The 26658-nt window shown below is 37.6% G+C and overlaps 1 protein-coding gene across 21 annotated transcripts in view; it reads left to right on the top strand.

The window, feature by feature from the left end:
• The window catches only part of RP1 (RP1 axonemal microtubule associated), a 440182-nt gene that overhangs the window by 252068 nt on the left and 161456 nt on the right, over nucleotides 1-26658 (top strand). For all 21 annotated transcript variants that reach the window (XM_070631597.1, XM_070631612.1, XM_070631605.1 and 18 more), the window contains 3 exons: nucleotides 13052-13155; nucleotides 14952-15128; nucleotides 17204-17416. In XM_070631597.1, coding sequence (XP_070487698.1) covers nucleotides 13052-13155; nucleotides 14952-15128; nucleotides 17204-17416 — 494 coding nt within the window. The remainder of the gene's footprint in view (nucleotides 1-13051; nucleotides 13156-14951; nucleotides 15129-17203; nucleotides 17417-26658) is intronic.

Below are 26658 nucleotides of genomic sequence, written 5' to 3'. Positions count from 1 at the left end.
CTAATTATCATCCAATTCCATGCATATGTGCCCAGTCACCCCATTCACCCTCCTCCCTCCCCACTTCCCCTTTGGTAACTACCAATCTAATCTCTGTATCTATGTGTGTGTTTGTTGTTTTTATCTTCTGTTTATGAGTGAGATCATGCACTATTTGACTTTTCCCTCTGACTTATTTCTCTTAGCATAATACCCTCAAGGTTCATCCATGCTGTCACAAATGGCAAGATTTCATCTTTTTTATAGCTGAATAGTGTTCCATTGTGTATATGTACCACAACTTCATTTTCCATTCATCCTTTGATGGGCACTTAGGCTGTTTCCATGTCTTGTCTATTGTGAATAATGCTGCAGTGAACGTAGGGGTGCATATATCTTTATGCATTTGTGTTTTCATGTTCTTTGGATAAATACCCAGCAGTGGAATAGCTCTATCATATGATAGTTCTATTCTTAATTTTTTGTGGACTCACCATACTGTTTTCCATAATGGCTGCAGCAGTTTGCATTCCCAACAGCAGTATGTGAGAGATCCCTTTTCTCCACATCCTCTCCAACACTTGTTATTCCTTGTCTTTTTAATTATAGCCATTCTCTTGGATGTAAGGTGATATCTCATTGTAGTTTTCATTTGCGTCTCCCTAATAATTAGCAATGTTGAACATCTTTTCATGTGGCTGTTGGCCATCTGTATATTTTCTTTGGAAAAATATCTGTTGAAATCTTTTGCCCATTTTTTAGTTGTGTTGTTTTATTTTTGTTGTTGAGATGTATGAGTTCTTTGTATATTTTGGATATAAATCCCTTATTGGATATATTGTTTGCAAATATGTTCTCTAAGTTGTTAGGTTGTCTTTTCCTTTTGTTGATGGTTTCCTTTGCTGGAGAAGCTTTTTAGTTTGATGTAGTCCTATTTGTTTATTTTTTCTTTTGTTTCCCTTGCCTGTTCAGACACGGTATTTGAAAATATGCTGCTAAGACTGATGTCAAAGAGCACACTGCCTATGTTGTCTTCTAGAAGTTTTGTGATTTCGGGTCTTACATTCGAGTCTTTAATCCATTTTGAGTTAAGTTTTGTGTATGGTGTAAGATAATGGTCTACTTTCATTTTTTTGCGTGTGGCTATCCAGTTTTCCCAGCACTATTTATTGAATAGACTTTCTTGTCTCCATTATGTGTTCTTGGCTCCCTTGTTGAAAATTAACTCTCCATTGATGTATGGGTTTATTTCTGGGCTCTTGATTCTGTTCCATTGATCTATGTGTTTGTTTTTGTTCTGGTACCATGCTGTTTTGATTTCTATAGGTTAGTAGTATTTTGAAATGAGGGAGTACGATACTGTCAGCTTTTTTCTTTTTCCTGAGAATTGCTTTTGTTATTCAGAGTCTTTTGTTGTTCCATTCTGTGAAGAATGTCAGTAGAACTTTGATAGAGATTGCATTGAATCTAGATTGCTTTAGGAAATACGGACATTTTAACTATGTTAATTCTTCACTCCAAGAGAATGGGATATCTTACCCTTTCTTTGTGTGTTTTCTTCAATGTCTTTCAACAGTATTTTTTAGTTTTCAATGTACAGGTCTTTCACCTCTTCGGTTAAATTTATTCTTAGGTATTTTATTCTTTTTGTTGTAATTGTAAATGGGTTTGTATTCTTGAGTTCTTTTTCTGCTAGTTCATTGTTCGTGTATAGAAATGCAGCTGATTTTTGTATGCTGATTTTGCTTCATGCAACTTTACCATATTCATTTATTGTTTCTAATAGTTTTTGGTGGATTCTTTAGGGTTTCCAATATATAAAATCGTGTGATCTGCAAAAAGTGACAGTTTCACTTTTTCCTTTCCTATTTGGGTCCCTTTGTTTTCTTTTTCTTTCCTCATTGCTCTTGCTAGGACTTCCAGTGCTATGTTAAATAAGAGTGTGAAAGTGGGCATCCTTGTCTTCTTCCTGTTCTTAAAGGGATAGCTTTCAGATTTTCCCTGTCGAGTATGACATTGGCTGTGGGTTTGTCATATATGACCTTTATTATGTTGAGGTACTTTCCTTCAATACTCCTTTTATTGAGAGTTTTGATCATAAATGGATGCTGTATCTTGTCACATGCTTTCTCTGCCTCTCTGGAGATGATCACATGATTTTTATTCTTCATTTTGTTAAGGTGTTGTATCACATTGATTGATTTGTGGATAGTGAACCATCCCTGCATCCCTGGGGTAAATCCCACTTGATCATGTTCTATGATCTTTTTAATGTATTGTTGTATTCAACTTACTAGTACTTGGTCAAGGATTTTTGCATTGATGATCAGCAGTGATATTGGCCTGTAATTTTCTTTTTTTCTGTTGTCCTTGTGTGGTTTTGGTATCGGGGTAATATTTGCCTTGTAGAATGAGTTACAAAGCTTCCCCTCCTCTTCAATTTTATGGAAGAAATTTGAGAAGGACAGGTATTAAGTCTTTTTCAAATGTTTGGTAGAATTCAGGGAAGCCATCTGGCCTTGGACTTTAATTTTGGGGGAGGTTTTTGATTATTGTTTCAATCTCCTTACTGGTGATTGGTCTATTAAAGTTCTCTATTTCTTCTTTGTTCAGTTTTGGAAGCTTGTGTGATTCTAAGAATTTATCTGTTTCTTCTAGGTTATCCAATTTGTTGGCATATAGCTTTTCATAGTATTGTCTTATAATCTTTTATATTTGTGAGGTGTCCATTGTAATTTCTCTGCTTTTGTTTCTGATTTTCTTTGAGCCTTCTCTCTTTTTTTCTTGATGAGCCTAGCTACAGGTTTGTCAATTTTGTTTATGTTTTCAAAGAATGAGCTCTTAGTTTCATTGATGTTTTCTATTGACTTTTTAGTCTGCATATCATTTCCTCTCTGATTTTTATCATTTCCTTCCTTCTACTGATTTTGGGCTTTGTTTGTTCTTCTTTTTCCAGTTCCTTTAGGTGCACTGTTAGATTGTTTATTTGAGATTTTTCTTGTTTGTCGAGGTAGGCCTATATTGCTATAAAGTTCCCTCCTGGTACCACTTTGCTGTATCCTGTAAGTTTTGGCATGTCGTATTTTCATTTTCATTTGTCTCCAAGTATTTTTTAATTTCTCTTTTGATTTCTTTGTTGACCCAATAGTTGTCCAACAGCGTTCTGTTTAGTCTACACATATTTGTGGCTTTTCTAGTTTTCTTCTTGTAGTTGCTTTCCAGTTTCATACCATTGTGGTCAGAAAAGATGCTTGGTATTATTTCAATCTTCTTAAATTTATTGAGACATTTTGTGGCCTAATATGTGACCCATCCTCGAGAATGTTCTATATGCATTTAAAAAGAATGTATATTCTGTGGTTTTTGGATGGAATGTTCTATATGTATCTACTAAGTCCATCTGGTCCAATGTGTCATTGAAGGCCAATGTTTCCTTATTGATCTTCTGTTTGGATGATCTATCCATTTATGTAAGTGCAGTGTTAAAGTCCTCTGCTGTTGTTGTGTTACCGTCTATTTCTCCTTTTATGTTTGTTAATAATTGCTTTATGTATTTAGGTGCTCCTATGTTGGGTGCGTAAATATTTACAAGTATTATATCCTCTTGTTGGATTGTTCCCTTTATCATTTATGAAGTGCCCTTCTTTGTCCCTTGTTACAGTCATTGTTTTAAAGTTTATTTTGTCTGACATAAGTATTGCTGCCCCAGCTTTCTTTTCTTTTCCATTTGCATGGAGTATCTTTTTCCATCCCTTCACTTTCAGTTTGTGAGTGTCTTTAGGTCTGAAGTGTGTCTCTTGTATGCAGCCAATATATGGGTCTTGTTTTTTTTCATCCAGTTGGCCACCCTATGTATTTGACTGGAGCATTCAGCCCATTGACATTTAAAGTAGCTATTGCTAAGTATGTACTTAGTGCCTTTTTGCTACTTTTTTTCTGGGTGTTTTAGTAGTTCTTTTTTCCTTTTACTCTTCTCTTGTTCTCTTCCCTTGTGGTTCGATGGCTTTCTTTAGTATTAAGTTTTTGTTCCTTTCTCTTAATTTTTTGTGTATTTATTATAGATTTCTGATTGTGATTACAATGAGGTTCATATGTAGTCTGCTTAAATAGCAATCTATATTAAACTGATAGTCTCCTAAGTTTTACCTGCTGCTAAAAGCTCTACTCTTTTACTCCCCTCCTCTGACATTTTATGTTTTTGATATCATATTTACATTCTTTTTTGTATTTGTGCATCTGTTAACCTCTTAGTACTTTTGTTAACCTGTTAATACTTTTGTCTTTTCACCTTCACATTAGCTTTATAGGTTTTTGATCTGCTACCTTTACTGTATATTTGCCTTTACCTGGGATTTTATTTATGTATTTATTTTATAATTTTCTTCTTCTCATTTGTGCTCTTTTCCTTTCCACTTAAATAAGTCTGTTTAACATTTCTGGCAAGGCTGGTTTATTGGTGATAAACTCTTAGATTTTGCTTTTCTGGAAAACTCTTTCCATTTTGAATGATAACCTTGCCAAGTAGAGTATTCTTGGCTGTAGATTTTTTTCCTTTCAGCACCTTAAATATATTGCACCACTCCCTTCTAGCCTGTAGGGTTTCTGCTGAGAAGTCAGCTGATAGCCTTAAGGGTTTTCCTTTGTATATAACTTGTTGCCTTTCTCTTGCAGCTTTTAGGATTCTCTCTTTATCTTTAATTATTGACATTTTAGTTATAATGTGTCTTGGTGTGGGCCACTTTGAGTTCCTCTTTTTTGGTGTTCTCTGTGCTTCCTATACCTGGAAGTCTGTTTCTTTCCTTAAGTTAGGAAAGTTTCCAGCTATTATTTCTTCAGATAGATTCCCTGCTCCTTGGTCTCTCTCTTCTCCTTCTGGGCCACCTGTAATACACGTGTTAGTATGCTTGATGTTGTCCCAAAGGTCCCTTAGACTTTCCTTATTGTTTTTAATTCTTGTTTCTTTTATCTGTTCAGTTTGGGTGATTTCCTCTAGTCTTTTGTCCAGTTTGCCGATCCATTCTTCTGTATCATCTACTCTGCTATTGATTCCCTCTAGTTAATTTTTCATTTCTGTTATTGTATTCTTCAGTTCTTTGTTGAAGTTCTCACTGTGCTCATCTATTCTTCTCCTAAGATCACCAAGCATCCTTATGACTATTAGTTTGTATTCTTTATCAGGTAGGTTGTTTATCTCTGTTTCATTTAGTTCTTTTTCTGAGAATTTGTCTTGTTCCCTTATTTGGAACATATTTCTTTGTCTCCTCGTTTTGCATATTTCTCTGTGCTTATATCTATGTGTTAGGTAGGTCAGCTCTGTGTCCTGCTCTTGGAGAAGTGCCCTTAGGTAAGAGATGCCTTATGAGGCCCAGCAATTTCCTTCCCTCTCATCTCCATTTCCAAATGTTCCAGGAATGTCCCCTGTATGGGCTACATGTGTTCTTCTGTTGTGGCAGGGTTGCTTTTACTGCAGGTGCCTGGGGAGGCTAGGCTTTCTCCCAGGCCAGCCAGTTATAAGGCTCAACTGTGTGCAGCTGCTACAGTCCCTTCAGTCACTTTAGTGGGTGTGGGGAACCCCAGTGCATTTGGCTGCAAGGTATAATATCACATTCCTGCTGCAGTTTTGCTGTTAAGTGAGCAGGCCTCCAGCATGGCTTGTTGCTAGGCTCAGGGGCTCATGAGTACTATAGGTCTCTGGCCTTTGAGGCTGTTGTCAGTTCTCTCAGGAATGCAGCTGGGTGGGGCTGGCCTCAGGAGTGGCAGTACAAAATGTTTCAGGCTTTGGAAGGTAGGGACAATCTCCTGTGTGATTGTTTGAGAAGCACAAGTCAGTGCACCCATCAGTGCAGTCCTGCCTGCGTGTATTCCCCTCCCTGCTAAAGTGGACCCACTTACCTTGCTGAATAGGCCCCACACATTCCACCAACACAGGCCTGGCCCTCGCACATGCCCTGACCCACAGAGGCAGACCCACTTGCCCCCGCTGCAAAGGTCCCACACACCCCACCTATGTGGGCCTACAAGTTGCCCAAGGGCTTGCTGTTGGGTGGGGTCAGTCCCTAGGGTGGGCTGCTTGCCCTAGCTAAGCTGGATTAAATCAGTGTGCTAGTGAGTGGTGCAGACCCCTGCACTAAGAGGCCAGGGTAAGAATTCCAATGGTGTCTGCCAGCATCTGTATCAGCACGTGTGTACTAGGTCACAATCATGGCTGCTATCAGTCTCAGTCGTTGGGGACATCAGCTCAACCACCTCCTGCCTCTCTGGGATGTGTTTAGAGTATATTAACTGAGTCTCTTTCACCAAAGGACTGCACCTTTCTTTCTTGTGATTTTGTGTTGCTTTCTGAAACGAGTGAGTTTGTACTTGGGCCCTTTAAGTGCAGGCTTTTCTTTCTCTTATGTTCGTTACCTTTTCTAGGGCTATGCCCCATTGTTTTTAATAGCCAGCAACGCTGTATAAAGGCACTTATCTCAGTTGTGGTGAGTTCAAAAGCTGCTTATCATGGCAAAGCTCTCCTGCTCAGATCCCCCACTCCTCCAGGAAAAGCTTTGTACCTCAAGATTGTTCCCAGTTGTGAATTGCCTCAGGTGGAATGCAGCTTTTTCCTCACCAGAAAGGTGTTTCTGCCTCTTCCACCTCAGTCAGTGCTGTAAATTGTTGTGGGGGTTGTTTTATCCAGTTTCCGGTTCTCTCTCAGGGGTAATTGTTTCAAGAGTAGTTGTAAATTTGTTCTGTCCATAGGAGGAGGTGAGTTCAGGGTCCCCCTACACTGCCATCTTTCCAGCAATTCTTCATTACACTTTTGTCATTCATTAAAGTAGAAGTAATAAAAAATACATACTTTAAACTTTATGTAAACCTCAAGTATATAAACCCATACTTATTCTCCAATTTTAAAATGTAAGGCTAAGGTCTTTTTCATGTATAAAACATAACAAGTTAAAGGACCATACAATCTGCATTGCCTGCTTTTATTTATGCCTCAGTTTTCCATCTGGTTGATATCCTTGTTTAATCTCAAATGTGTTCTGGTTGGACCGTAAATTATATGGTCACTGTACCTCTAATGCAACCTTGATAATTTCCAGTTCCAGTTTCACTTAAATAGGAAGTGGGAATTTAAGGAGAATTGTATCATATGAAATATAGCTTCTTGAATCTTCATAAGACAAATTTTTCTGAATTTTTTCATTGTTTCTTTATTAAAAACAATTTACATGATATGCCAAAGAGGGTAATGCCCCTTTCCATTCATGCTGCAAGTTAAAAACAAAAAAAAGTTCTTGTGCTGATTATTCTCTACTTCCCTTTGAATAACAAAAAATTTAGCCATTCCCAGAACCTGTCACCTCTTTGGATTGTCCTTGTTCTCCTTACCTATCTCCTTAAGTACTGATAAATTCCTCTCTTAGATCATTGTTAATAGTTGGTCTACACAGTTTTAAGCCCTATTTCTAGTGAGTATCTGATGGTGATTAGCTACAATTATTTTCTCTGATTCTCTGCTACTAAGTTCTAATAAAGGATTTGAAAAAAGTTCATTGTTTAAAGTGTGTAGCACTGACTATACACTGGTCACTTTGTCTTCTGCCCTGGTTCTTACCATATCCTAACTACACTTCTCTGAAATTAAGAGCCATTGGCTTTGCCCCTATATTTCATGTAAGTACTTGGAAGGACCTCCTTGGTTTTAGATTGAAAAAGGATGTGCATTAGATTGGATTTTGTCTTATTCAGCTCCCTTTACAGTGAACTTCAGTCTCTCAATTCTGAAAGACTGGGGAAAGGAGATGTAAAGGAAGAAGAGGACTCTGGATGCCTTGGAAATACACTTTCATTGTAGGGGTATGGCTGCTCACTTTTCTCTATGACCTCCTGTAACTCTCTCTGATTTGGTATATAGTGGGAAGACTAACACCTTTGCTAGTCTTCAGCAGATCTGGGCTCTTTCATGTTGTGAATTGCTGGATTTCTCAACTCAGAATCTAGCAATAGATCCAACATTAGTTTCAAGTGTTGTACTGCATGTGGTTGCAAAAGGGAGTTTCTAATCTGATGTTTTCCTCTAGAGACATGTTTTAAACACTTTACCCCACCACTATAATCATATCTCCTATGTTAAAGGTGGTCTGCTAGTAGTGAACAGCTGTCTTCTGCATAAGTTAAACCTTAATTTTTCCATTGCTACTCTGTGTCCCCTACAAAAGGATTTGGGAGAGAAGAACTAGTGTATGTCTGAAGGCAACTTCTTTGATTCCTTCCTATGAGTGAGAGATAGCCATTCATGGATTTGAAGTAGTGTAAAAATACTTTGGCAGCTAAGTGGAAGCCAGATTTGAGGGTTATGTGGGAAGATTAGAGAAAGAGATACCAGTTAGGAGCCTCTCATAATCTGTCAATCAGAAGATGAGGAGAACTTCAGTGGGAGTATTGATAGAGAAGATGATTTGAAGAATACCTAGGAAGTAAAATTGACAGGACTTGGTGGTTTATTGGTAAAGGTACATTAAGGGAAGGGGTTACCCTCAGTTTTCTGGTCTGGGTTATTAACTTACTGATGGGGTCACCAATGGAGGTAGGAAATGCAGAAAAATTTAGAAGGACTAGATTTGGAAACTAAGAATATATGGAAAATTATCAGCTCTAGTTTGTCCATACTGAGTTTGAAGTGCCTGTGAGATATCCAGCTGTTTGTGTTTTTGTTTTTGTTTTGTGAGGAAGATTGGCCCTGAGCTAACACCTGTTGCCAATCTTCCTCTTTTTGCTTGAGGAAGATTGTCGCTGAGCTAACATCTGTGCCAGTCTTCCTCTATTTTATGTGGAGTGCCACTACCGCATGGCTTAATGAACAGTGCTGGGTCCACACTCAGGATCTGAACCTGCAGACCCTGGGCTGCCAAAGTGGAGGGCGTGAACCTAACCACTGTGCCACTGGGCTGGTCCCCAGGTTGTTTATGTTTAACAGTAAATTATATAGATGAGCTGATGTTGAGAGAGAGATGAGTGGTGAAGATATTGATTTGGGATTTCTCAATTTATAGATTCTTAAAATAAACTTTCCAGGGAGCCTGTGAAGAGCCTGTGAAGAAAGTTAATCACCTGAGGACAGAACCCTAGGAACCCTATGCATGAAGATGACAACAGAGAGTGAAGTAGGAAACTGAGAAGGAAGTTAGTGAAGTGGGAGATTGTAGCATTTTAAAAGGTGTCTGCAAGTTCAAATATAGTAGAAAGGCAAAGTGAAATAAGGACTGAAATGCTTCTGTTGGATTTGGCCAATTAGAGTTTGTTTTGATGAAATTAGTGTGATTAAATGTTAGCATTAACCAGCAACTTTAAGATCATGTAGACTTGCCTCTAATTTTTAAAGATAAGGGTGTTTTAGAGATAAGAACATTTAGAATTTTTGTCTAGGTTACACTTGAGATTATTCCTTGCACATAGCAGGTGCTCAATAGACGGTGATTGAATGGATGATTGAACTCTTTACTGCAAAGCCAGAACTAGAAATCATATATCCAGATTATTTTGGGAGGAAAACTTGTCCTCTACCATCTTATGTTCCAATGATGGAATCCTATAAATTAACTGACAGTAGACAGATTAATGGGAAAGATAAGGTTTATTTATATGTGCATGCTATACAAATATGTGGGAGTATTCAGTAATGAGTTATACAATGAATAATTAGAGGTACAGGTTTATATACCAACTTAACAAAAAACAGAGGGGAGAGAGAGGGAATTTTAGGGCTTCCATGGGAAAGCATAGAAGGTTCTATTGGGCTTCCAATAGAGGATGGTCAGTTGCTGCTGTATTTTCAGGAGTATCTCCTTAGGTAATGTTTCTGTGGCTACTGCTTGTTCAGAAGGTTTCAGTTTAAAGGAATTTTAATCCCTTCATTCATATGGTAGTGCTCTTTTTCCTTACCATCTCTTTTCTCCAAACTGAGCTCCCTGAAACTCCAGAGGCCCATGAAAGTATTTTAGAGTTCCTCCACAATAGTGTATTTTTGCTGTATTGAAAAGATTGAAATTTCCTGAAGATCTCATTTATCACACTGATTTGATTATAATTTCACTGGAAAAGATTCTATTCCTAATATGTATTTTTTAATTAAAACTCACTGTACTAAGCTTCCAAACCCAAGGACATTCTGTAAAGAGTTAAATTTCTCAAAATAGAAACCCTTAATTTTTTTTTCGCAGGAGTTTGTTTATTCAACAAATATTTATAAAATGCTTGCTGTGGATGAGACAATGTCTTAGGCATAAGATTGACAGCAATGAATAAACAGATGAATTGCCATCCCTTCATAGAACTTATATTTGATAAACTTTAAAAATAGAAATTTTTATAACAAAATATATGTAATTTTATGATTTTAGTCATTGAATCTTTACCAAAAAACTGAAAAAATAATGCCTTTATAGTTTTATGGATTTCGAGTCTGGTATTTGTGAAATCTTTAGGTCACAGGGAAGATTGACTTAAACAATGAAAATTATTCTTAGCACATTTTCAATAACACTCCTCTAGTTTACACATTCTTCTATCATTAACTCATTAGTTCACACAATTAATGAATCATCTGAACAACAGTCCTTTAATAATTCTCAGGCTGATTTATTCATAAGGAAACTGAGACAGATTGATGCAAAGTGATTTGCCCAAGATTATCTAATGTGTCAATGTCAGAATGAAAGTCCAAATTCCTATGTCTTGGTTCTTTCTTCATTTCAATAACATTCACCCCCCCATAATCTCCAGGATTATTTGTAAATGTTCATCAACATGGTTCAATTTTATGAAGATCCTTAATTTTTAACCATTAAGATGAATTTTATTAGGTAGACAAAAATAAATTAGAGATTAATTAAGAAGAAGAGTTTCTGTTTGGAGTGGTCTCTTGAACTAATATACATGTCTTTCACTTTTGGAAATATGACTTTAAGTGAATATAAGATTATTTAAATTTACAGTGAAATCCTTTTAAAATTTGGAGTAGTACAGTTAACTTCTACATCAGACCTTGTTCTTAACTAAAAGCATTTGCCCATGTAGTTAATTGGAATAAAAATATAAAGGTAGAATTCGTGAATTACGTTTGTTAACTCTAGATAAATATACACAGACAAGAAGGTGGATAATTCAAGCTAATATCTGAACAATTACATGTTAAAAATTGAGATTTGGGGAACCTAAATTACCCAATAACTACCATAATCCTCCTTCCTTTGGTGTATATTGACTAGGCTGAAAGTTTTGAGCTAATGCAAAACGGCTATGTTGACAATGGTGAGATAGGAAAGATTGGTTCATTTTAGAAAATCTAACTTTGTTACCATGACATCGTTTTATAGACAGTATATAATATACATTGCGTATTTTATATTACATATATTTTATAAATGTTCTGTATTATGTATATATATGTATATGCACACACACGTAAGACGCATACAGACAAACCTCAGCAACTCGTTAGGAAATGAAATAAGTCACGCCTCAAGAAATCACCTATTTTTAAAATTATTATATTCAAATATATTACAGAGGAAGAACAAAAGACCTTTTTCCTCTACTCTTTTAGATTAGAGAAGTAACAAGACAAAGAAAAAGCGTTGAGCTTCTACCCGCAGCAAATTGTGAGAAGGCAAATATATGGAGAAACTAATGGTAGCTAAGGGCTAATTAGAGAGGTTTGTTTGTGGAGACCCTTTCTCGTGCGACTTTGCCTTCCTTGATAAGATTGTTACCCCTTCCTGCTCAGGAAATGGGGTTGGGGGATACCTTCAAAAGAGGAATTTATGTTCTGCTTTCAGATAGATAGGAGGAGGGCAGAGAATTGTCCTGTATTGTTTTCTCAGTTGCTTTCAGCTCAAAATAATCCTTATGCCAGAGTGGTATATTTTGAGGTACCATACTCTGAACCCCTTAAATATTATACCTAGGAGTTTTTTCAAACTGAACACACTTATGTAACTAGAACCCAAATCAAGAAATAGAACATTACCAGCACTCCACACGCAATCACATGCCCCTGTACAGTCTCTGTCCCCCCAAAATAACCACTACCTTGACTCCTAAGACCCTGGAGTATTTTTACCTGTTTTTGTGCTTTATATAAAATAAAGCATACAATATGTGTTCTTTTATATTTGGCTTGACTCTTCATTGTTTGAGAATCACCTATTTGTAAAAGGAAAAATGGTCTTCATTTATTGTTACAAGAGTGGATTCCTGAAAATCTGATGGTTTTAAGTACTAATAGAAGGATTACTGGTAATGCAAAGAGCGCTGGGCTGAGATCTGAAGTTCTGGCATCTATTTCCATTCTATGACTAGGTAGGGATCTTGGGAAAGTCCCTTATCTCTCTAAGTTTGTTCCTTCATTTGCAAAATGGGGATAAATGTGTGTGTGGAGGGGGGAGGGGATGTTTCGTAGGCTGTTTTATGCTATGAAGATCTAATTAACTTATCTAAGGAATATTTCTTGAGCACCTATTGTCTTCTAGGCACTGTTCTAAATAATGGTATATAGCTATCAACAGAGTAGATAAAAGTTCATGCCCTCAGGAAGCTTGCATTTTAAGATAAAAAGGTATATAGAAGTGTATTGAAAACTAAAAAAATCAAATATATGTTGACATAATCTTTGTCATGATCATCATACAAACCAGTCACTAATGCCCAAATCATATGTGTTTACTTTTATAATGCATTATTTTATTTTACCCCAAGTCTCTGAGATTTAGACAGTTTAAGAAGGTTTTAACACTAGGATAATTTATTTTCCTTGAAACAGTTCCATCAGGTGTTATTTTAGGAGGATTTTCTCAGAGACTTACTGACTAGCATGGGAAGGCATTAGAGATTTTCCATGAAAATTCCACCAAAATGCCAAACAACATGTAAATAGTCAAAGGTACTGGCGTTTTACCTTTTGACTAATTAAAAACCTTTATGTGAGAGATATCGTAAAAAATATTATTAGGAGGTTTCAATATATAATTGAATAAGAAAAAAGCTTTAAAGGCATGAATTACTTGCTAATACTTAAAATATTTTCCAGGTCTCTTTGATGTTATTTTCAACAAAGAAAATATATGCATTTTCCAAAGTCATAAAATTAGACATCTTTCTCTTGCTCTTGACAATGGCTCTGTCGCTGGAATGGTATGTAGTAATTTTTCTCTTTGCCATCTATCAATAGTACTGTATCCATATATAATATATTTTTGCATAATGTACTGTTATAAGATTATCAAGTTGTATTTTCCGTTGGCTTTTGCTTTCACTTTTTTGATTATTCTGTTTTGTCTCACTAATTTTTGAGATTCTGATGCATAAATAGTGCTAAATTTCAGCAATTAGAATTTAGACAAGAAAAAGTAGACAACTTGTCTGATAACATTCAAAATTTTAATGGACCTCCAAAAGGAGACAATTTGACTTTTCAAAAGCGCCTTCAGGGGCCATAATATTAGGGAAAAAACAATGATTTTACTTTATTATGCTTTATATTCCTTAATCTGGGTTTAAAAAGCAGCTTTTACTATATACAGCTGTTTTATTTTTAAATGCACACATTATTTATTTTGAAAAATAATTGCCACGCACTGTTCTAAGTGCTTAATATGTGTCATATTATTTAGTCTTTACATCTACCCTATGAGAGAATCTATTATTATCCCTATTTAGCAGAAGAGGAACATGAATGATAGAAGGATTGAGTTGTCCAAGGTCACATAACTAGTAAGTGTGAAAGCAGGAATTGAACAAAGGCAGTCTGACTCCAACTCTCATACTATAGCTTCCTCACTTAGTGTTATATAATGTTATATAATGATTCTTAACTCATAGCATGTTATTTAACTTAAGGGAAAATAATAATTAGTGAAATGAAAACACTTATTGTAATTTGTAGGACTGAAATTCAGGCTAAGTGATTAATTAGTCAAACTTCCTCCATGAAGTCTTTTTTCCTCTGCTCCAGACTTAGCAAGGTACCCTATGCTGTACTTCATAACACATTCTGCTCAGTACAGGTCCTGGTCATAGTAAGTGCTTAATAAATACGAATGTAGTGGGTATGGAATTTACTCAGTTAAATTAAGCGTTCAGGAAATGTCCGATTACTTTATTTTCTAAAATAAAATTAAATCTATCTCTAAGCCCCTGTCCCACTAGTTTGGTGAGACATTCTATCTTACTTATTATGAGACTCATCTTGTTATACACAAGATTTCACCTGGTGTAGAGTTTCAGAATATCTGGCGACAGCCCTCTTAGCTTCAGTCTACACTGTTCACTGCTGATGTACTCATCAAACATCAGTTGGCTTCTTGAAGGCCAATAGCTCTGTTGCTTACCTGCCATACGTAGACAAGGGAACTTTGTCGAGGTGGTAGCCTTAGTGTCATGGATCAAGCCATTCAAGGGACATCAATGAGTCCTCCCTATTTAGGTCTAAATGCCTCCCTGGAGCACTGAGGGGAGATGGGATAAGACCTCAAGCAGTACCCTGAACCAGAAATGTCTCCTTATAGCATAAGCTCCTTGATTTGTTTAGTCTTTTGAAAGTAAAACCTACTAATGCACATCTGTTCATTTCAGCTTTTGGTCCCAAATAGTCTTGAGTTAGGAAGACACAAATGAAGAAATGAAAAATAAGCTATAATAAAATACATATTAACATCTCATTAAATTATCCTGCCACTGGAGTTATTTTTATTTTACCCAATACCCTACCATGGATTCTGAGAAACTGAGAGAAGAAAGTCCTTGGAGCAAGACACTAGAAATCAGGCTGAGGAATCCAAACAATTGAATTACAAAAGCGAGATTGTATGGATAGTTCAAGGGTCCTATAGAGGGGCGTAGACCTGTACATACATATAATCTCAAAATATTTTTAATGTAAATATGTTCTATTGCTAATTCAGAGGGCTTTTCCCCCCTTTTTCTTTTAGGCTAGTGGTGGAGCCTCCACTAAGCTGCGGGTGCTTTATCAGCCCAACCGCTGTGCACTTCTTGAGTCAGCACTGGTTCCTGGTCACATGGTTATTTTTGATCATCATGGCAAAATAGCTGATGAATCATCAGCAGGCTATGCAAACCTTTCAAAAGAATTTGTGGTTTTTGTCAAGGTAAAATAGAGGAAAGTCGTTGAAGTTTATATTGCTAAATACCCACTTTCTTTTGCTCTGTTGAGGAAAACTCTTGAATTGAGTCACCATGGAGTAATCAAATCTCTTCCCACTAGGTGGCATTGATACTATTGGTATTCTATTTACCCAGACTTTGAAAGGCAATAGGGATCATGGCTTCACCAGTCATGAAACTGATAGGAGTAACATCCTATATCCAATTGAATTTAGAGGTCAAACTGTGGATGCAGGGATTCTTAATAAAAAGCTAGAGAATCTTACATTTGGGAACAAACAAATATACATATTTAACTTTTCTAACAATTAGAATATTTATACCCTTTGAGTGTTGTATATGTGTGATTATTTCACAATGCTTATGCTTCTTTCTTTATGGTTGTGAATTTGTCTTAAAAATAGTATCATATTAAAATAACAGCTATCATTTATGAGTTGCCTATTTTGTGCTGGACACTTTACTGAGAGCTTCACCACATACAACCTAAATTTAATCATCATAACAATACTGATAGATATTGTTATCTGTATTTTAAACATGAAGAAAAGATTTTCACAGAAGCTAAGAATCTTGACTAGTATAGTGTAGCTACTAAATGGTGGGTCATGAATCAAATCAAAGTCAATTTGTCTTCCAAACTTTTTATATAACACTTCATCACATTACTTTTCCCAAAACAAAATGATTTTTAGTGGTTGCATAATATTCAAACATAAAGGAAATACATACATTTGTTTATCACTGGACGTTTAATCTCTTCATTTTATCACCTTTATGTTACTGTGAAATACACTTTGACAAATGCCTTTGACCACATATTTTATTATTTTCTCTGCTTAGATAATTCAAAATTGAATTTAAATGTCAGAATATGAAACCTTTAAGATTCTGGGAACATACTGCTAAATTTCTTTCCAAAAAGGTACCAAGTTTTAATCTTGTGAAATTTAAGCCAATTATGAAGTTAGAGGGAACAGTTCCTATCACCATCCTCACTTCTGACTCAAACTTCAGACTTCAGGGGTCTTTGAGAACACTACTGAGGTTTGATAATTCACTAGAATGACTCAGAACTCACTGGTTGCTGTTACACTCATGGCTATGGTTTATTTACAGAGTAAGGATTCAGATTAAAATCAGCTAAGGGAATAGACACCTAGAGCAGTTGAGGTAAAGTACCAAACACTGAACTTCTAGGTGTCCTCTCCACATGGATTCAGGATAGCATTACTTTCTCAGCAGTGATATGTAACAATATGCACAGAGTATTGCCAACCAGGGAAGCTCACCTGAGCCTTGGTGCCTGAAGTCAATGAAAAGCATTAGTCATTAAGTTGGTTCTTAAAAAAACTTTGGTAATTTTCTAGAGGAATAAACATCTAATTTTAGCCTTTTTGTTTGCTATTTTTGCTAGCATGGATTACCTTTCCTTATGTTTAGTCACCATTTGTATTTGTCTTTTGTGACTTGTGTGTTTATGTCTTTTATCCATTTCTTTACAGTGTTAGTGTATTTCTAATTAACTTTCAAGAACTTTTTATATCTTCCACTTAAGCTATCAATTACATAGAATTTACTTAAATATACCCTAGTTGTATTCAACATCTCTTTTCATTCATTCATTCATTTATTCCTACATGCATACTTTTAACTAATATCCATATAGTGCATTTCATAATTCAGGTGCTCTTATAGCACACTATTTTTATTCTGCTTTATATTAGTATTAAAATTGTTTATAGTGATTGTGAATTTCTTAAGAGGAGTGTTTGTGCTTTATATCTTTTTAAAATCTCTGTAGCATGTGATGCTGACCCTTATAGTCTCAATAAATAATGACTGATGTAAATTATAATCAGTCAACCAGACAACCTCCTTTAGTTTTGTTTAGCTTTGCATAGCAATTAAATTATTTATTTCCTTCTTTTGCTCATTTTTAACCACCAGACTTTTGATAAGATCCTGATCAATGCAACTTCTGTAAGAGAATGGATCTTCCCCTACAAAACATGAGCTTGTTATTTATTGCCTTTCTGTTCTGTTTATTGCTCTGAAGGGTATGTTCCTCAACAGTGCTGTGATTCTACTTGCTACGAGTCTATGCCAGGCCCTGTGTATCCAGCCCGATGGAAGCTGCACTGGAGTGGGGAACCAGTCTGAAAAATCCTACTGGAAAGTACATAAAATCAGCTCTGGGATTTGCATGTTTGAAAGTGTGAAAAATGCACAGATGTATCTGAGGATTAAGGATGGCCAGTGTGATGGAACAGTAAGCATCTGCTCGTATTTTTCTCAGCAAACGTTTAAGACATTTGCCAATAATAGATAGGAAAATGGCACTTTCTGAGTATTTCGTTTTTTACTTTTAATCTATGAACGTTCCGGGATTCGGATATTATATATGGTAGTCCCCCTTGACTGGTGTTTTTAATAAGTGGGGAGGGCAGCTGCATGCTTCGTATGATTAGAGAGGGATCCTCATCCTTTAGACACAGCTTCTGAACTATAATGTGCATACAAATCACCCGGGAATTGTATTAGAAAGCAGATTCTAATTTATAGAGACTGCAGTGGGACCTGTGTGTCTGCTCCCAGCTGTTGTTGATGATGTTGGTCCACAAACCACACTTTGAGAACCAAGGCTCTAGAAAGTTCCAACTCAGCAATATTTCCTTACTGCTTCTTTTGGTGCCTGAATTTCCACCAGTTGAAACCCTGTACTTTAAGCAAGTAATTTTAAATTCTAAATATTAGGGGTTCTTCTTTAACACCTTAAGACTTAGGAGGAGATGTGGAAGGTAACTAACATAGCATCTTTTATATATTCGTAGTTTTCTTAGGAGTTGAGAGGCGTATAAGATCATACATTTAACTTGTCTATTACTGTGCTGTCCATCTGTTCTAACTGAAGCAGTTTAGTTTAAACTATATCTTTTGGATAAACTCCAAGGTGCTCCCTCTCCCTTTCTTCTTACCAGTATGGCATCTTGCTATTGGGAGCATTTGCATGAGCTTCTCTGGGAGGGGAGAGCAAAGGTTTAGACCATTCATGGTCTCTGCGTCCCTTTCTTTGCTGTGGATCGGTGAGTGTGCCTGGTGAGCTGCACTTATGTTCACAATGCAAAGGGGAAAAGCACACACACACACACATTTAATTAGCATCCTTGATTGACTCACAAGAGCACTGTAAAGTGGGCCGTATTCTATTTCACAGAAGAGGACGCCATGCTTAAGAGACAGAGTGTCATGCTTATGGTCTTTAAACTGGTAAGTGGACTAGTTGATGTTGAAATCAGGGAGCATTATTAGTATGGCAAGACTAGTTGAAAGTATGATTTCATCTAATGCTCAGTCATCCTATGGGGGAACATCAGGAAGGAATTTTTCCTTCATTTCACCAACATCCACAAAGTATACAAACCTTTCTTTTCTGGAGTTCATAGGAGTGTTCAGAATTGTGAGGTAGATACTGTGTTACTACACGGCACATGTTTTGGGGTATGTGTGTTTCGAAGTTGTTAGGGAGAATTTTATGGGAGCACAGATAACTGTCACTCCTAAGTGGGAATGGGCCAACACTGGAAATTTGTGTCTTCCCTAGATGACAACCAAAGGGACAGCTCACTGCTCAGTAACCTTCCATTTAGCTGGCTCATACACAAGTTGGATAGTGATTTTCATGGTTCTTCCATTTTTCCCTTTCCTGTCTCTGTAGACCTTCTCTGTCTCTTCCATTTCTTTCTCAGTGTGCTGTTTATCTTGTCCTTCCAAGTCAGTAAATTTCCTCTGAAGTGTATACCAGACACTTGACTCTTTCTGCCCTACTCTGAATACTCATGCTTTTTTTCTTCTCCTTTTCCTGTTTGTGCTATGGGTGACTCTATCTGATTAGGCTGAAGGAATGGAAAAGGTCCTTGGTGTTCAATCAAGATAATTTGGTGAACACAGGAAGATGAGTGGAAACTTACGGATTAATACATAGAGGTGTTCTCCTGCCACAAAGGAGCTATTGGCATGCTCACTCTTCAGATGAAGCAGCTGAATGTGAGCCTGCTTAAGTAAGTTGTCCAGAGCTCCCCAGGCAGTGTCAGAGCTGAGAGTCTGTCCAGGTCAGTCTGTCTCCTAAGCCCCTGTGCTGGAGGATTCATTATAACAGGATAGAAACACTGGGTTGACACCCATGAGGGCACCCTCATGAGGAGACCAGGGTCAGGATACGTAGAAGGGAAGTGATTTCAAACACGAAAGCAAAGTTTTCTTCTTAGAACTAGTCTTGTTGACAGCTTCTCAGGTGAATGATGGGGTGTGAAACTGTGTCCTCTCAACCTGTCCTGTGCTTTGCATGAACGCTAGGGATCCCCCTTTCTTTCCCCTGCCTGATGGACTTCTCAGGATGAAAAGCTAGGTTCCAGATTTTCTGTGTACTTTGGAACTGAAGTGGGCAATTATATTGGAGTTTCAAATCCAAGTATCACTTCTTCTTAAAGATATTTAATAACTTGAAGAAAGCAGAGGCATTTGTTCTGTTTGCCTTTGGACAGAGATAGCCAAAATGGAGAACCCAGGGAGATCTGTCAATAGAGGTGAAGGAGCATAAATGGTTTGATTACATGGAATTTTATATTTAAAACATTAATAAGGAATTCATACCATTTCAGAGTATAATGCAGAGATTCTCTAGGCCTTTTGGAAATGAGCATTCCATATCTTGATTTCATATAATTTATCCAGAGGGTTAAGGTCATTCTCCTGAGGTCTTGTAAGGTAACACATATGTGTGAAGCAGGAGCTGAATGGAAAAGAGACTGGTAAGGGGAAGGGGAGGTTGTCTAAAAGGGCAAACCAGAAATAGGCCCACATAAGTCAAAATCTTGCATTTGTCGACAAAAATAATCCATAACCAATCTATAAATAAAAATTGGGGTGAGTTTATTATGAGCCAACTGTGAGAACCATATAGCCTGGGGCCTTCCTTCCCCAGGGAAGGAAAGGCACCAAAGAAGTGGGGGAGTACAGAGTGGTTATATACTGTCAAAGAGCATGCATCACGTATGATGGAAATGTCCCTTTGTACAATAGTCACAAGATTGCTCTGTCACCACAGTGATTGATGGACACAGCAGGAAGCAGGTCTACTGTCTTAGTGGACACAGCAGGAAGCAGGTCTGTTGTCTCCAGATGGGTGGTCACAGGGTAGGTGCAGTAATCAGTTGCTAGGCTAGGGAGAGATGCTTATCCTTAAGGAAATGTCAATGTAGGGGAAGTTGCATCTTTATCTTAAGGCCATTTGTTCTTGCCTTTGGGACATAGCAAATGCTTAAAGCAGATATACAATGTATGCTCAACAGCCATATCAGGCCCTTTTGGAAAAACAAGGTCAGGCTGAATTAGATTTATACCAAATGGCTTCCTCATATACTCCAATATATCCTATTGCTTGTCATTTGTTTGTCACATTTAACAACCAGTTCGATACACTGCAACTTCCACAAGTCAAAATCTTGCATTTAACAACCCGTTCATAAACTGCAGCTCCTACAAGTGTAACTTTGGGGAAGAGCAAGGAGTAAAGGAGCCTTAGGCTCCAAGATGGGGATGAGGCATTGGCTGGCCACATTATCAGTATCCAGTTTTTCCTACTGAGATCCAGTACCTACCCCGCAACCCGAACAGTGGGCTGTGACTTCCAGAGGCTCTTCTATGCTGGAGCAGCCAGAGCACCAGGGAGGAACTAGCTGGCTCAGACTGCAGCTATTTATGTTCTAAAATGGATGTATTTCAATGTTTAAGAAATGGATATTGCTTTACTAATGCCTCCCAGTTCAATATCGACCCCCTACCACACACACACACACACACAAAGGGTAAGGTGTGTGTAATCTTTGAGGCTGCAAAGGAAATCTTACTATTTTTTTTTAAATGTCAATAAAAATCTTCAGCTTGAGGTAAGGTTTTGGAGGTCTTCCTGGCCTATGACATACCTATTCGTGAGTTACTTTTGTCCATCTGCCTCCTAAAAATTGAGGGCTCAAACATTCTGTAGAGGTCTCTAGCTTCCTGGTGTTTCTGTTAAAAATTCCAAACCTGTTCTTGGAAAAATTATTGCATTGAAAAATTATTGCTAAAAGATTTGAAATTTTGCTAACCTGTTCTGATGTATAGCTACAACTTTCTAATTTTGTTTACCTACTTGTCTCTTTACTCCATGCTTTATAAGCCCTCTCTCCCTTTCTTTTTTTCAGGTATGAGGGCGTTCTTGAGGATTTCTTGTAGTGGGGGTTCTTGTGACTACGAACTCCCTGAGCTTTTGTTTATCTGGGAAAGTTTTTATTTCTCCATCATATTTGAAGGATATTTTCACTGGATAGAGTATTTTTGTCTGAAAATTTTTGTCCTTCAAAGATTTGAATATGTCATTCCAGTCTCTCCTAGCCTTTAAGATTTCTGCAGAGAAATCCACTGAAAGCCTGATAGGTGTTCTTTTGTAGGTTATTTTCTTCTGCCTTGCTGCCCCCCTTAGTATTCTTTCTTTGTCATTCACTTTTTCCAGTTTCACTACTATGTACTTTGCAGTAGGTCTTTTTACATTGACATATGTAGGAGATTTGGTAGCCTCTTTCACATGGATTTACATCTCCTTCCCTACGTTTGGGAAGGCCTGTGCTATAATTTCTTTGAAAAAACTTTCTGCTGCATTCTCCTTCTCTTCTTCCACTGGAATACCTATAATTCCTATGTTGCATTTCCTAATTGAGTCAGATATTTCTTGGAGACTTTCTTCATTTCTTTTTAGTCTTAGTTCTCTCTCCTCCGCTGTCTGGAGCATTTCAATATGTCTATCCTTGATTATGCTGATTTGCTCCTCTATGATGCCTGCTGGAGCCTCAGGGAATCCATATTTTGTTTTACCTCATTGATTGTATCTTTCGTCTCCAATACTTCTGATTGATTCTTCTTTATAGTTTCAATCTCTTTTGTGAAATAGCTTCTGAACTCGAATTGTTTCTCTACCTTCTGTTTTAGTTCACTGAGTTTTTTGATGATGGCTATTTTGAATTCTCTGTCATTTAGATTACATATTTCTGTGTCTTCAGGACTGATTTCTGGGTACATGTAATTTTCTCACTGGTCTGGAGATTTAATATAATTTTTGATACTGCTAGAAGGCGTGACTCTGTTCTTTCTCATCCTGGTGTTATTTGGTTGTAGTTACCACCTGTCACCACTGGGTGGGGGTCAAGAGCCCCATGTTCTCAGCACTCTGCATTCCACCAGGATCCCAGGCACTGGAACCGGTGCTGGGTGGGTGGGGGAAGGGGTGCTTTCTTCTGTGTGCTCTCATGGGCTTACTTGCTCTGCTTTCACTATCAGCTCTCCTGGGGTATTGGCTTGATGAGGTCACCCCCCACCCCCAATAGCTTTCACCCTGGTAGGGGGCTTCTCCCTAGGCTATGAAGGACCCCAGGGATATTTGATATTCCCATGATCCAGCGTCCCCTACCGCCTCACTTCCCTCTTGGAGGAGACTTCGCTCAGTCCTGGATCACAGTCTTTTGGTGAGGGTGTGAGGTTTTCTCTTACCTTGTTCCACCTCCTCCAAGGGGACTCCAGCCTCTCCACCCTCTGACATATGGCTGTGTGGGTCTCTCAGATGTCTTCTGTGTTGTGTGGATGTCCTTTCTTGGAGTATGAATGTCTTTTTTGTTGTATTGTGGAGGGGAGAGATCACTGGGCGAACTCTCTCCACCATGATGCTGATGTTGCTTTCCTAAAAGATTTGAAATTTTAAAGAGCCTTTCCATGAAGCCAGAGGCTCCTGAATACTCTGTAAATCATAGGAAAATGTGCCTCTATTGTGGTCAAAGATGAATTTCCTGATATTGTAACAAGATCAGCAAGGAAAGCAAGGAGAGGGGATAGACTAATATTTTGAGGGTCTGTTGTATGGCAAAGGCTGAGCTAGCTCTCTTACATTTGTAATGACATCCTTTAACACCTAAGCTAATACAACAAAACAAATAATTAGGCAGGAAAGCAATAGTAGCATGGCTTTACCTAAAACTGACCCATGTAAATGACATAATGACTCCTTTTGCATAGTTATTTAAAGATTGGCCAGAATTAATGGATTTCTATTCTAAATTTAATGCTTCTATCTATGAGGCATAGTCCAGATCAGTCCTATCCTAGCTTTTCATTGGGATTGGCCTATTGGCTATGGCCTCCCACACATGCTTTCACGGGACATCAGGGTCAGTGTGGGCTCCTCCTGTGGGTCCCGTGTAGTTACTTGTTTTGTGCATAGAAGACCTGTGTAATTAACTGAGAGCTGGAGGACTCTGAGGCTGCTCCTGGTGGCATTTACCATTTAAACAACATTGATGTTTAACCTTTGCTTTGGTACTTTTGTAGAAAAGAGCTTTCTCAGAACTCTCATCATTTGTATTTTACTTCTGCTACTTCTATTGTAGTGTTTTCTTTATATTATACATTGTTTAGGTGACTCATTGATATGGTTGTCTGACTAAAATTCTCCATCTAAAATTTTGCTCTTAGGTCTTTTTTAGTCAAAAGGCATATGCTTTTTTGTTCTTAAGAAATGGTATTGCCATAACAATCAGGCATATTATTTTTCAGTTTCATTGTATCTGACCAGAAATCACTAGGCTGGAATGACATTACTCTTGAAAACAGAATGGTAATGATCATCTTAATTACTCTCATTTACATATGTTTAGAGGCTATGCTGAGGCATGCTTACAATCCCAAAGGGATTTAAGATGCATTCAAAGGTAAAGTATAATGTGTGCTCATATGACTATACCTTAAAAACGTAACAGTGCCTCAGTCCTGGTAGCTACTCAACAAATGCTTATTCTATAAATTGAATTAAATAAAAGCATTAATGTTTCCAGTATGTCTGCCATTGTATATTTGAAAACATTTCTTATAGGTAAACATACTTAGGTTTATTTAAGTCAAGGAATGCTGATCCTGTAACAAATGTTTCTATTTCCATTACTATAAAATTGTTATACTGTAGGAGTAAATCACTTGAATAGATTTCGAAGTAGTAGAGATTCAACTTGGCAACGAATAGAATGCAGTTCACTAGAGACAATTGTAAGGTTGTTAATGTAAAGAAGAAAAACAAGCCCCAAAACAACATGAGTGGAACTCATCACTAAGCATGAATGCAAAGGAAAAGAAGATGTAGGCATTATAGGAAAAACAAACTGAAGAGTGGTAAATGTACCAAAGACACATAACACAGACACACCTCACACTAGAAGGATCCTTGTTTATGGGCAAGAGTTTAATATGTAGAAACTAGCAAAAATTCTCTCATCTAATTTTGCCTTTTCACTCAAAATATATTTCCATACCTGTAAATCACTAAAAAGTTAAAGATAATTCATATTTTTAAGAAGATGTATATGAAGCATGTAGATGGGCTGTGTATACACAATGCTAGATTAGAGGGTTGAAAAGTATAAAATTCAGTGGAAGTTTTATGTAAATGCTTAGTTTTATATAAATAATGATAAATCATGTTTTTAATGAACCTCTGCCTCTGAACTGTGAACTTCACAAGTGCTGCTTAGTTCCAGGATGGCTAGAGTGGGCTGCAGTTGGATATTTCCCTTCCCCTAAGTCAGGTAAGCCCTGATAAAGCCCCAAAATTAGGCCCTGATTAACTAGTTTTTCCTGTGAGAAGTCTTTGTTAAGAAGAACAGAGTGCTCTGGTGTATTTCAAAATCATTCATTTTCCCCTCTGCCTGCCAGAAGCATGAGGGGATTCGTCTCTGATATTTACTTTGGGAACCTGGTTGAGCTCCTGGAGGTAAAAGTATGAGGGTCCCCCTATGACTGGACCCATGGAATTTTAACCCTCAAACTTGTCTACAGTGAGCCTCCAGCAATTCTTCAATTATACTTCAAGTTTCATACCTGGGCACTGGTTCCCTCATTGGTTTCTGCTTATGACTCTCTGTGCTGGTGAGCTGTAACTCCCTGCATTTCCCTGTCTGTGTCTCCAGCTCTGGAGCAGTGGTTTGCCCTGTGTCCTCCCTTCTCTTGTGGATCCAAAAACGGTTGTTGATTTTTCGGTGTGTTTAGCTTTTTACTTGTTAAGATGAAGCGGTGACTTCCAAGCTCCTTACATGCAGAACTGGAAACTGGAAGTCTAAATCATGTTTTACTTAATCAAAAAATGTTAATAAAATTCTGAGATAAATTTTTTTTGTTTGAATTTTCTAGAAAATCATCTAGCATTTCACTGTTACCGTAGACCATAGTGTATGGATTAATTTTGATCTTTGCCACATGAAAGAGGCTTAAGGAATATACAAAGGGGCTTGAGGATAGAAATGAAGATTTTCACCCCCTCAGGAGCAAAGAGGCTTGAAGAGAGGAATAAATCACTGAGTGATTCATCCTGAAAAAGAGAAGGCTGATGAGTGGCATTAATAATACTCCAGCATAGAACGTATGTCACTAGGATTTGAGCACCATGGTGGAGAGATTTTTTGGTTTGTTTGTTAAAATATCCCAGACTCTTCAACAAGGCCTGACATTTGGTAGGTGCTCAACAAATATTGAATGAATGAGAAGATAAAATATTACTTGGTGATGGTGACTAGGAGGTGTCCTTCTGCAAAGAAGCCAGATAGAGGGAAATGGGCATTAGATGTTGTTTTAGCTTATACTGGTGTGAGCATGCATCAGATATTCCAACATGGGTTTGTCCAGTTGGTATTTGTTGTTAACGTGTAGGACACACAAAGTATATGACCCTTTTGCATCCAAACCCCACTATTTTATTTTCCATTTCCATTTCATTCATCAGTTTATATTTTGATTAAGGGTTAAGCAGAGATTTTTTTTTAATGAAAGAAGGAAAGAGGAAATAAAGGAAACTCTAAAGGTTTATTGTTTTATTGTTTTTTTTTAAGATTGGCACCTGAGCTAACATCTATTGCCAATCTTTTTTTTTTTCTTCCCAAAGTGCCCCAGTACATAGTTGTATATTCTAGCTGTAGGTCCTCCTCGTTGTGCTACGCAGGGCACCGCCTCAGCTTGGCCTGATAGGTGGGGCCATGTCCACGCCCAGGACTTGAACCAGTGAAACCCTGGGCCGCTGAAGTGGAGCATGCGAACCTAACCACTTGGCCATGGGGCTGACCACAAGGTTTATTGTTTAAACATTTAGTTATATTAAATTTTATTTTCATTATTTTCACTAATGGAAGGTTAAAAACTGGTGGCTAGTTCACGCACTCAGCTTCAGTGGCCTGGGGTTCACACGTTCGGATCCTGGGTGCAGACCTAGCCCTGCTTGTCAGGCCATGCTGAGGTGGCATCCCACATAAAGTAGAGGTAGAGTGGCACAGATGTTAGCTCAGAGCCAATCTTCCTCACACACACACACACACACACAGAAAAACTGATAGCATTCCTCAGGTGCTTACAGTCTATTGGAGGAAAAAAATATGCACACATCAGTGATCT

Source organism: Equus przewalskii, chromosome 8, assembly GCF_037783145.1.
Source record: "Equus przewalskii isolate Varuska chromosome 8, EquPr2, whole genome shotgun sequence".
Classification (NCBI taxonomy): Eukaryota; Metazoa; Chordata; class Mammalia; order Perissodactyla; family Equidae; genus Equus; species Equus przewalskii.
Note: the sequence above shows the minus strand (reverse complement) of the source record. Positions and strands in the feature narration are given on the sequence as shown.